This window comes from Phoenix dactylifera, chromosome 7 (genome assembly GCF_051530095.1).
Source record: "Phoenix dactylifera cultivar Ajwa chromosome 7, Ajwa_hap1_PhDact_Kaust_v1.1, whole genome shotgun sequence".
NCBI classification, from domain to species: domain Eukaryota; kingdom Viridiplantae; phylum Streptophyta; class Magnoliopsida; order Arecales; family Arecaceae; genus Phoenix; species Phoenix dactylifera.
This window is the reverse complement of record NC_143196.1, coordinates 29474469-29486985: the sequence shown is the minus strand read 5'-3', so window position 1 is coordinate 29486985 and position 12517 is coordinate 29474469. Positions and strand designations below refer to the sequence as shown.

Below are 12517 nucleotides of genomic sequence, written 5' to 3'. Positions count from 1 at the left end.
TAGACCAAACTAAATCCAATAAAAGAAATCCAAAATCAAGTCCAGACTTTATTTTGTTTGGATTCTATCTTGCTTGAGCCCGACTCAAATCAAACCCATATATAATCCCTTGTTGTTCCTCTCGCTGCCGCTGCGACTCGATTCCACCCTGCATCCCATGGCCCACCTGGACTCCCTCCTCCAGCGAAGCTCCAAGCTCTCCCACATCAAACAGCTCCACGCCCGCCTCCTCGTCACCGGCCTCTTCCCCCTCTCTCCGCCTCCTTCCGCTCACGTCTCGTCCAGCTCTGCGCCGTCGCATCCTTCGGTGACCTCCACTACGCCCTCGCCATGTTCCGCTCCGCCCCCTGCTCCGCCGCCGCCACCAACGACTGGAATGTTAAAAATAATAATAGATGGAAAGGAGGAATAACTTATCAGTTGAGACATGACTTAACAATAGATCGCGCCGCTCCGAGAATGAATCTCGATGTAGCAGGTAATGGCGGATCACTCCAAGCCAAGTGTATACTCGTAGATGTAGAAAACACATAGAGGCGTTTTTAAAAGAGACAAAAGGGGGGTCCCCTCTGCGCGTGATGATCGAGCGCCGGATTGGATTCCCCAATTTTACCTCGTGCGCATGTGGGCTACTTACTTTCTTTGCTTTACCAAGTTAAAAATGTTGAATACTACATAAAAACCTTTTGAGTTTTACCCTTTTTAAAGTGGGACTAAAGAAAGTACATTAGACAAAAGACAATAGACAAAGACGGGCAAACTTGAAATTTTGAAATATTCCACCATGGAACACCGTCATCCGAGGCCTCGCTGCCGGCCCTGAACCCGCCGCCGCCTTCTTTCTCTTCGCCGACGAAGTGCTTCCCCTCTCCCACCCTCGCCCTGACGCCCTTATCATCTCCTCCGCCATCCACGCCACTGAAGAAGAGAACATTTCTTAGAAATTTAGAAATAAATTTTGTAAATTTATATATTTTTCATGAGGAACTATATTTTTCTATTTTCTATGAAACAAACAATAAGATAACTAGATTTTCTAAAAAAAATTCAAGTATTTTCTCTTGCCAAGCCTACTTCCATTTTCAGATTGTTCTCTTGTTTATCATTTTTAGGGAATAAGATCTGAATCTGGATTGTTTGAGATGAGTGCATATAATAAAGTAAGGAGTTCTCATCAAAATGTGAGGTGTGAATCATAAAAAAGCGTGCGGACTTGATAGGCAAAAGAAACAACATTTAAAGCAACTACCAGTGGCTAAACTGAGAAAGTAGCATCATGTATAACTAAAGCTCAACATCCTTAATGCGCGTGAAAGATTTTAGTTTTTTTTTTTTTTTTTTTTTTTTTTTGAGAGAGAGAGAGAGAGCGAGATGCTTGTATCATATGGAAACTATTATTTCCAAAAAGAGATGCCTTTGCCGAGTAAAAATTAGAAAAAATTTTCATTTCAGACCCCATATGCGTTTCATTTTCATTTTGCCCTTTTTTTTTTTTTTTTGTGGCGTGGGGGAGGGTGCACCCTGTTTACGGGTTTTGTAGCTAAAAACTGAGGTTTTAAAATTTGAATTAGGTCCCAAGTCAACATCTTGAGATCTCCTTCACTTTTAAAATTTGTGGTGTTATTTTAATATATGGATACGAGCAACTGCACAAACGCAGTGCATATAAGAATTTATTGATTATCTATCACAAATCATTATTAAGATATAAAAACTCAATTATTAAATAATTAAATTATTAAATGTTTTGTATTACTATCAATTATAAAATATATATTATCTATAAATACAATCCCACGTATATCTAGTCGTGTTGAGGATGAACATGGAAGGTTTTATAATTAAATTATAGGCATCTACCAGTATTCATGCTCAAACATGCAAAATATCGCTCTTGTGCAATTAATTTTTTAATGAGATGATAGAAAATTTTTATTTGGAAAGGAGTTATAGAAAATGAAAGGAGATAAAATTTGATTTCTTTCTCTTATATAGATAAAAATAATTGATTTGTTAGAAGAAAGATACTAATTGACATCAACTATGCTTGTGAGAGAGTTTTAATTAAACATGTTCTAATTAAGTTAGCAAGACTAAATGTTTAATATGTACGGGTATTTTATCAAGAAAAATTGGTAGACAAAATCCTATTAGAGAATATTTCAAAATTTAACACTGCGCATATGGCTCATCCCAAGATCCAAACACAACTGGAACTCAAGTCAACAAGACTTGGGGACCAATAATTAGCGTGCCTCATTTAGGGGTTTGTAAGTTCGAGGTTCAAACTTTGTGGTAGCTCACTAAGAAAAATAGGAGAACATATGAGTGATGTGAGCCCAATTGGGTCAACTCGGGCTCAACGAGTCAAGCTGGAAAATTGCAGTACCAGCTTAGCTAATATACTCTAGAGCCAACTTGTGCTCATCTTCCTTCAAATCAACAATGATGGAGACTAGAGACACAAGACAGGGAAGTGAAGCGGTGCTCGACGGAAATAAGAGCAGGCAAGGTAGGGAGAAAGTTAGGGGAGATCAGGCAGTGAATTGGGGTCCTCACTATGGACTTCTTAAGTAATTGGGTCGGGTCGGATAAGATACAGATTGGGTTAGATGCAGATCGGATCAAAAATTCATCAACCCAAATTTAACATATTCAAATAAATAGATCAAAATTTTAAATCTAAATCTGGCATGTTTATTAAACAGTTAACCCAACTTGACCCATATAACTCATTTATTAAACGGGCTGAACGGATTAGACAGATTTTTCACGGGTTAAATGGAGTTAAACAGGTTAAATGAGAAATATCTTAAGCAGATTTCAAATAGGTTAGATAGATTTTAAATAGGTGAAACGGGCCAGATTGTAACCCGATCCAATTATTAAATAGGTCAAAATAAGATAAACGGGTCAAAGCTTTAAACGTGAACCCAATCCATTTAATAAACAAGTTTACACAACATAAGTATTAAGATCCTTTTCCATATATTAAGATCCTTTTTCTAGATAAATCCAAAGAATCTTAATACTCATATTGTGTAATTGTCTAACTCGTCGTATATGGCAATTATCACACCAGATATATCATAAATGTTAGCATAATTTCAGGGATCACGTACCAAAATTTATTTTTTCTTTGTTAGCGTGATCCTATATTGGTCAGTATTTTTTTTTATGTTAGCATGATTTTGTATCGGTCAGTATTATTTTTCTTTGTTAGCATGATTTTGTTAGAGTGATTGTAAAGATCACATAACAACTTGTATCAGCGAGTATTATTTTTCTTTCTTAGCATGATCTTATATCAGCCTATATTATTTTCTTGTATTGAGTCTTTATATGAATATATATAATCTCTGAGATGTACCAAATATAATGAAACAGAGATATAAAGTTCTTTTTCTTTTGTTTTTTTCTTCTTTTGCAAAAAATTTAACAATAAATGTATTCAAAACTAATCATAGAATCGCCTCGCATGAAATTTAATATCTACAACCATAGGAGAGCTGGCCACGTAATGTCGACTAATCATGTTGAAGCTTGCGGAATGCGGTCATGATCCCTCAATGTGTTACTAGTGTTTCCTACGGATATGGTCTGAATTTTGATTTGTTAACTCACTCCTTCAGAGTAATTGCCAATATGTCTTTAGTTCTACATGGTTAGGTCTGAGGTTATTGTAGGAGATGACGTGCTTTGGCTATACAGATTCGCTTAGAGCCTCATCATGAACATATAAACCCAAATGCCATGGTTATTGTTCTGAGTGGCAATTAATGATATGTACGAATTTCTAGTTTAGTATCCAATAATATAGCCTATACAAAAACTATGTAAGCGAAGGTGGCAATTTACTAAGCTGGTAAAGTGCAACAACTCAGGACTTCACCTAAAAGGCTAGCCAAAAAGGTATTATTTGAATATCTTACTCCTATATAAGTACCAAAGATTTACCTAGTACATATCCAATGTGGGGCTAAACATATGCCTGCATAGGTCCTCACACATCCTCTCTATTTAAACTTTAGCATTCTCGCCGGGCTAAAGGTCTAAATCTATTCAAATTCAATCATAACTTCCACAAACCCAATCATAAATACGATCATTAGACCATGGTAAAGCCAAATATATATGTTCGTGCTGCAATATCTCTTAATCTATATAAGCTATAGATTGGGTCCGCTCTAATACTATTTTGTAATAACTTAGCACTTACTGGGATTTAGAGAGCTATGGATATCTAGAAAAAAGAAACTAGTATTGTGTAGTCCATTATGTATGGGCTCTTTATATATATGTATATATATAACTAGAGAGAGAGAGAGAGAGAGAGGGATAAATGATTAGTGATGATAATGATAAAGATGCACAAGGAAACTCCATTGGGCTTCTTCTGTAAAAATAACACCTGTTGAATGGACCTTCAAAGGGAGCTTATGGGACCATCAACAGCCTGAAATTAAAGTCCGAGTTAGATATGTTGGGTAACACCTAGAGTTCCCCCAAACACTTCAGTAGAGTTTATGCTCTCCTCCAGTGAAGAGAGAGTCCTAATGAAGTGTCTGAGGGAACTCCAGGGGACAGCCAACTTGCCTGATTGCGCTTCGATCTCCACTCTCTAGCTACTCAGCCCATCAAATGGCCCTTCACAAAGTTCCAGAATTTGTTATGTTGGGTGGCACCCGGAGTTCCCCCAAACACTTCAGTAGATTTTGGCTCCCCAACAGTGGACGAGCCCTAATGAAGTGCTTGAGGGAACTCCAGGGGACAGCCAACTTGCTGACTTGGCTTATCCTTGGGGAAAAAACCCGTAAGGAAAACCCCACATAAGAAGTTTAAGAAACTCACAAGGCTCATTACCCAAGCTTGCCCCTTATCCTAGCTTTACCTGTTTGTGTTGGAGAACACCAACCCTGCTCCCTATTTATAAGATTTCCCTCCATTGCTTTTTTCTAGTTCACAAACATACGCAACAAAGACAGTGAGCCAGATTGCATACATTGAACCTAGCCACATTTTCAGCTCATGTGGGAGGAAGGGAATCCCGCGTGAGTGCCTTTACTTCATCCTAGTGGCGGGCATTATATGGTCTCTCACGTCCTTTTTATCTATACGTCGGTCTCTCAGAGATGCCAATCCTTCCAAATAAAAAATAAAAAAAATGCTTGGCCGCGCAGCGAATAGTGTTCCTTATCGCCAAGTGCTCGATGTTCTCGATGCACATTCCTTTCATCCCATGAAAGCAAACCGATTCAGAACCGGCGGCCTAAGATCACAAGAAGATTATGATTGACTGCTGGCGTGTCCCGGTGATACACCGTTGGTTTTTACTTTTTACGGTCAAGCCAAGGGTTCGAGGGGAGGTAGAAGAGAGTTGAGAGCCCACCTCCTATCATCATGGCTGAGGCCATTAAATTCCATACGGCATGGTATCTTCAGATAGAGATATGGCCAGAAGGATAGCCACCACAGATGGCACTGTGCCCACCAAGGTTTATTCCCCTCCCCTACATGCATAGGACTGGAAGGAGTCTAGGTTCAATGAATGAAGCCAGTGCCCTAGAACTTTGGAACACCTTGTCCCATTATAAGTAGCCCTTACGAGTAGCATTCCTGAAACAAGCTGGTGTAACAGGGGTTGGGTGTCCCCTAGAGTTCCCTCCATTCACTTCAGCAGGGTAGCCTGGCGAAGCCTTGGGAAACAGTTCTCGACTCCTCGCTGAAGGATTTGGGGGAACTCTGGGTGTCGACCAACAAAACAATCAGGTGTTGTTGCTAGGCCTATGCCATGGGGCCCTGTTAAGGCCCAGCTCATGGGGATGTAGTTGGCTGGCCCCTGGAGTTCCACTGAAGGACCAAACTCAACTGAAGTTTGGGAAACTCTGGGTGTCACTCAACGTAAGAGATATGGATAACAGTTTCCATTTGCATGCCGATAGATTTCTATAAAATATTGGTTTGAATTTTCTTTATCCCGCATGTCTTTGTTCATTATTTTTTATAACAAGATGCATGCTTTAATAGGTTCGTAATTCAATTGAATATTTTAGTTATTTAATAGAAAGAAGTTAGTTTCAGAATATTGTTGAAATGAAGAAAAGAAATCAGCTATACAGTAAATCAGCTAACCTTGCTACTTCATCGTATCACTGTGTGGTAGGATTTTTATAGTGCACGTAAGATATTTATGAGTTTATGATACACACACACACACACACACACACACACACACACACGAGTGTATCATTATACATTTACTTTCCAAAAACCATTGCTTGCATATATATACCATTTTAAACATCTTGTTTTTGCAATGATATATCTTCCATTAGATTTTTGGCTAATAATGTTAATGAATAATTATTTTAAATGTAACATAATTTTGTTATCGCTTTGCATTAATATTTTTTAAAAAATATATATTAGAAAAATATGTTTCTTATATGCTGTTTGTAATTGTTCATGTAAAGGGAGGCTAGCTATGTGATATTATATACGCTGTTATACACATAATAGTTTCAAAGGCCATTGTAATTACATTTAAACAAAAAAAATATTATTTAAATTATGTACTATTATAGGAGCAATAATTGTTATCTTCCATTTCATTTTTTATTTTAGTAAGCGAATTAGGCAATGCCTCAATAGCCGGACTCCTCACCTTGAGGAAGGATTGTTGGTTTATTAATAAAATATTTAATTAAAATTTTTGAGATTTTAGAATTTTATATTAGATATTTATCAATACATAATTCTTGTTAAATATAAAAACTTATCTTAGACTCCCAAATAACTTGGTTTTCTAATAGATAAAATTTAATTTTCTATCTTTATCTCTCCTCTATCTTAAAATTCTACAAAAATTCTACGGATACATCTTTAATTGTTTCTCACGCGGTATCTTAAAAGAAGAGATGATTTTTCTTCTCACAAGACATCTCGAAGGGATGCTTTGCAAATAGACTCTTCAGAGACTTTCGTAGATGAAATGATGCATTCCGACGAAAAGATGCATCTGATCCAATGGTGATCCTTAGAGACATAATCCTTGATGAATGGATGGATTATGTGAAGGGATGTATTCAACAAAAGGAAGCTTAAGTAGCTAATCATATTCACCCTTTCATATCTATAAATATGTTGATCCTAAAAGGTCGATTTTGATGATGCAAAATAGTTGAGTCAAAAGTTGACTAATCCATCTGCTTCAAATTTAAGTGATAAATTTTAGAAAGCAAAGAAAAAAAGGCTTCAACTACTCTCAAAAGAAGATCATTCATCTGAAGCTCCACATCGAGAAGCTAACTCCAAAAGGCTATAAAATTATTTCTTGGACGCTCACATACAAGACACAAAATTTCATTCTAAGCTACCTCAAGAGTCGATCACAAGCTTGCAATGAGTCCATTGAAGAGTCAACCCCTGAAAGCAATGAGTCGACTCTAGTCATCTGACGAATCGACCTTTAAACTAAGAGAGCCGACTCCACAAATGCCACAAATAAAAGACAAAGTGCAGCAAAAGTAGAAACAAGCTCGAAACGACTTATAAAAATCACGAGTCGATTCCTAAAAATTTCAAATTGACCCTAAGAAATGGTGAGTCGATCCCTCTGTGCCTGACAATGATAGCGGCTAGTTTTTCTGCGAGTCTAAATAGTTGTTTTCTCTCTCAATGACTATATTAACTGTTTAATGGCTAGAAAAGTATTCCAACCTTCTCCAAAAAGTATAAATGCTTAGAAACACCAAAGAAAGCAAAAAGCTCAAGCACAACAAAAAAAAAATCCACTAAGAGCAAGAAAAAGAAAAGAAAAAGAAAAGAGCCTCAAAGAAAAAATCATTCAAGAGCATTCGATGTAAGCTAAACAATCATATCTTCTACATCAAACAGTTGGTGAAGTGACATCAAAAGTAATCAAGTCAACCAATAGAGTCTAGCTTCATGTATTGTTGTGTATTTATTGTTTTGGAGCTATATTCATTGTAATAGCATTTACTTCTCTTTATTATTTATTGTAATAGGTTTCATGGATTGAAACTTAGAAGAAAGATCCATCCAAACCTGAAGTTGAATTTGTGTTATGCCTGGGATAGGCTCGGGGGAAAGTTTTCTTGATTATCTGAAAAATCAACTGGGTTGATTGTGAACTTGAAAAATAATGGGTTGTAAGTTTTAGTTGATTGGTCTAAGAAAATCAATTGGGTTTGGTTGTGAACCAGAAAAATAATTAGATTTATAATATGGGCTTAGATTATAGTGAAATTTTCAAGAAGAAAGTCTTGGAGAGTTGATGTAGGTGCAGAGTTGGCACCGAACAACTATAAATCTCTTGTATTTGCCTTGCCTATTTTCTTGCTTTAATTTTCTACATATTTACTTAGAGTTTATTTGTTGAAATAAATATTCATCTGTTCAGCATTTAATTCTGTTGCATTATTAGCTTAAGTTTTTAAAAAATCCAATTCATCCTTCTCTCTTAGATTGCATAGCTGGACAACAAAATAGAAAAGAGATCGTACTTCCCATCCACCAAAACATTTCCTTTCCATCTGAATAACTCCAAATTAGAAAAGAGAAATAAAGCATTAAGTGAGTAAACTCAAGTACACCTAATAAGCATTTGAGAAGAAGATTGTGTCTGTATACAAGAAGATTGAGAGAGATTGTTTCAATCAAATTTGCTGATTTTCAACACATCTAGATTTGGCTAGTTCGAGTTCGACCCTGATTCTCCTTTGTTAGAGTACACTTCAAAAAGAACATGAAGTGGTTCGTTGTATCTTAAGAATAGACCACCATCAACTATTTGCATCTAAACAGGGTAAATTCTACTCTAAAGAAGGTGCTTTTCATAGCGTGCTTCGAACCGAATAACATCAAAACTTAATTTATTTATTTAGTGTGTGCAGAAAGCCATTAATTAAATATTGAAGATAAAACAATAAGATCACATAAAGGAGATTTATAAGATTTTAGCAAATAGATTATTTTTAATAGGTTTGACTCTTGGATGGTGCATTCAACTAGAAACATCAAAAGGAACAAAATTATTCAACTCCAAAAAATCATATGTCCACAAAAAATTTGCAACCCAAATTGGAATAGAAACATAACCCTCAGAACATAGTAACATTACTTGAGTAGCCTTGCAAAGGGCCAAGTCCCAACTAGATCTATGACAATCCAAACCTGATCTAGTTGGGCAATGATGGGTCAAGGATCATCCAAATTTAATGCCATATGTTCGAGTTTAGGTTGGATCAAGTGGAGCCTAGATTCAAGTCAAATGCAAGATAAGAGGGACATACTTTTTTTTTTTGTTCCAAGTATAGAAGGGATATCAGCAATAGTATGAAGAACATATTAAAAGGAATAAAGGGTGTAAATGCAAAATGTTATTGCCATCATGTTCTATAAAAATGCAATTCAATCTTAATTTTGTCTATAAACGAACAAAATCAATTCCCAAACTGCAAATCTTGAGTGAGTGATGGAGGGGTTACCAATTTCAGAAAAAAGATATTTTGGGTTGGGCTGAATTGGACTGAAGGGGTTGGGTCAGTCGATAAATACATGACTCATCTTAGACCCAACTAATCCACAGATTATATAACTTATCTCGGCCAAATTTTTCAAATGGATTATATCTCATTTGTGCCCAACCGGATCCAAAAAAGCAAGCCAGGCCGAGCATTTGATCTGGCCCATTTGCAGCATTATTATTGTTTAAAAACATAAAAGAAAGGAATGCTCACAACAGTATGTTAAGATTTGAAATTTCATATTTGCATGTCAGCTAAAGGCAGAAAAGAAAAAAATACATTTTAAAAATCTGAGAAAGAAAACATGTTATTATTTCACTAAATCTCCATGTAACATCTCATTAGGGCCATTATAACAACTAATATCTGTTCCTAAACAGAAGAGTCCATGCAGAAGAAGCCAGCAAACAAATGATCAAGGACCATTCTTTTGTTATGCAAAGAAGAATAACAATTTTGCAGGAAATCATAATCTTATATTTCTTAGAGAGTTATTGGATATTTGAATATAAATCCTAGACCAAATTAAATCCAATAAAAGAAATCCAAAATCAAGTCCAGACTTGGTTAGCTTTATTTTGTTTGGATTCTATCTTGCTTGAGCCCGACACAAATCAAAGCCATATATAAATCCCTTGCTGTTCCTCTCACCGCCGCTGCGACTCGATTCCACCCAGCGTCCCATGGCCCACCTGGAGTCCCTCCTCCAGCGATGCTCCAAGCTCTCCCACATCAAACAGCTCCACGCCCACCTCCTCGTCACCGGCCTCTTCCCAATTTCCGCCTCCTTCCGCTCCCGTCTCATCGAGCTCTGCGCCGTCGCATCCTTCGGCGACCTCCACTACGCCCTCGCCATGTTCCGCTCCACCCCCCGCTCCGCCGCCGCCACCAACGACTGGAACGCCGCCATCCGCGGCCTCGCCGCCGGCCCTGAACCCGCCGCCGCCCTCCTCCTCTTCGCCCACGAGATGCTCCCCCTCGCCCCACCTCGCCCCGACGCCCTTACCCTCTCCTTCGCCATCCGCGCCGCTGCCCGCCTCTCCGCTCTCCCTCCCACCCGCCAGCTCCACTCCCTCCTCCTCCGTCTCGGCCTCGCCGCCGACGTCCGCCTCGCCACCACCCTCCTCGACGCCTACGCCAAGGCCACCGACCTCCCCTCCGCCCACCAGGTCTTCTCCGAGATGACTCTCCGCGACGTCGCCACCTGGAACGCCCTCATCTCAGGCCTCGCCCTCTCCGACCGCCCCCCCGACGCCCTCGCCCTCTTCCGCCGCCTCTCTTCCTCCCCCGATCCCTCCGACCCCGCCCCCAACGACGGCACCATCGTCGCCGCCCTCTCCGCCTGCGCCCAGCTAGGCTCCCTCAGCGACGGCGCCGCCGTCCACGACTACGCCCGCGCCCGCGGCCTCGACGCCGACGTCCGCGTCCGCAACGCCCTCCTCGACATGTACGCCAAGTGCGGCGCCGTCGACCGCGCCGCTGCCATCTTCCGCGCCACCCCGGAGAAGTCCCTCGTCTCCTACAACGCCATCATCATGGGCCTCGCGCTGCACGGCCGCGGGGCCGAGGCGCTCCACCTGTTCGACGAAATGCTCTGCTCCACCGACCTCGAGCCGGATGCGGTCACGTACCTCGCCGTCCTATGCGGGTGCACCCACGCCGGACTAGTAGACGAAGGCCTCCGCGTGTTCCGGTCCATGCGGGTCCGGCCCACCATGAAGCACTACGGTTCGGTGGTCGATCTGCTGGGCCGGGCCGGGCGGCTGACGGAGGCTTACGGCGTGGTCGAATCCATGCCATTCGAGCCAGACGTGGTTCTGTGGCAGACGTTGCTCGGGGCGTGCCGGACCCACGGGGAGGTCGATCTGGCCGAACGCGTGTCGCAGAAGCTCTTCGAGATGGGATCCAACGGTTGTGGGAACTACGTACTGCTATCCAATGTCTATGCGGCCAATAGACGGTGGTCCGATGTTGGGAGAGTCCGTGAGGCCATGAAGAGCCACGACGTTAAGAAGATACCGGGGATCAGCACGACGGAGATTGAAGGCGTGGTTCATACGTTTTACAACGGTGATAAGGAGCACGAGAGGTGGAGGGAGATATACCGAGCGTTGGATGAGATCGGGGCGAGGATTAAGGCTTTGGGATACGTGCCGGATACTAGCAACGTGTTGCATGATATCGGAGACGAGGACAAGGAGAACGCGTTGTGTCAGCATAGTGAGAAGCTTGCTCTGGCATTTGGTTTGATCAGCACTCCAGTTGGTGCACCAATACAGGTGATGAAGAACCTTAGAATATGTGGGGACTGTCATACAGTGGCAAAGCTGATATCGAGGGCCTATGATCGGGTGATCATTGTCAGGGATCTGGCAAGGTTCCACCGGTTTGAAGGTGGGGATTGCTCGTGCAGGGATTATTGGTGACGAGGTTCTATGATGAGACATTGGACATTCAGCATGGATGACGATGCTTGTCCTTCGCCTTCGATGAACTTCAAGAATCGAACCTAGAATCAGACCAGTGGAGAGTTGCACGACGAAAGTAATGCAGGCTGCTGGATCTTAATCAGACATCCTACATGCACCACAACAAGCAGCAGTAGCCCGGCCGCACCATGAAAGCAGTGGAAGTAGCTTAGCGGCATTGAACTGGAAACTGGTTTTGAGTAGGAGCTTCTCTCAGTCAAATCTCAAGCAACTCGAGGCTATCGTACGAGCGCCCGAAGCTAATCAAGATGATCCGATCGGTCTGGTGCAGCTCGACAAGAAAGAGAACCCAAGGCTGGGGTCTGCCGCTGCTTCTTAATATTTATTTATTTATGGAAGGGAACAGAGATATTTCTTACAAAGATATGTGATCCTCAATATTCGTTGGAATATTTTCCTACATTTCTAGAGAGTTACCAACAGCCCACATAATCCAGCATTTTCATAAATTTGCTTCAAACCACGTCAATAAGTAGCTGC

At 40.7% G+C, this 12517-nt stretch overlaps 1 protein-coding gene across 1 annotated transcript; it reads left to right on the top strand.

Annotated features, from left to right (window-relative positions):
* The first annotated feature begins 10139 nt into the window (after positions 1–10139).
* On the top strand, positions 10140–12453 carry LOC120111021 (Tetratricopeptide repeat (TPR)-like superfamily protein). The gene has a single exon (XM_039127298.3). It carries the CDS (start codon positions 10232–10234, stop codon positions 11972–11974), a length of 1743 nt encoding a protein of 580 aa, XP_038983226.2. The 5' UTR covers positions 10140–10231; the 3' UTR covers positions 11975–12453.
* The last annotated feature ends 64 nt before the right edge of the window (positions 12454–12517 follow it).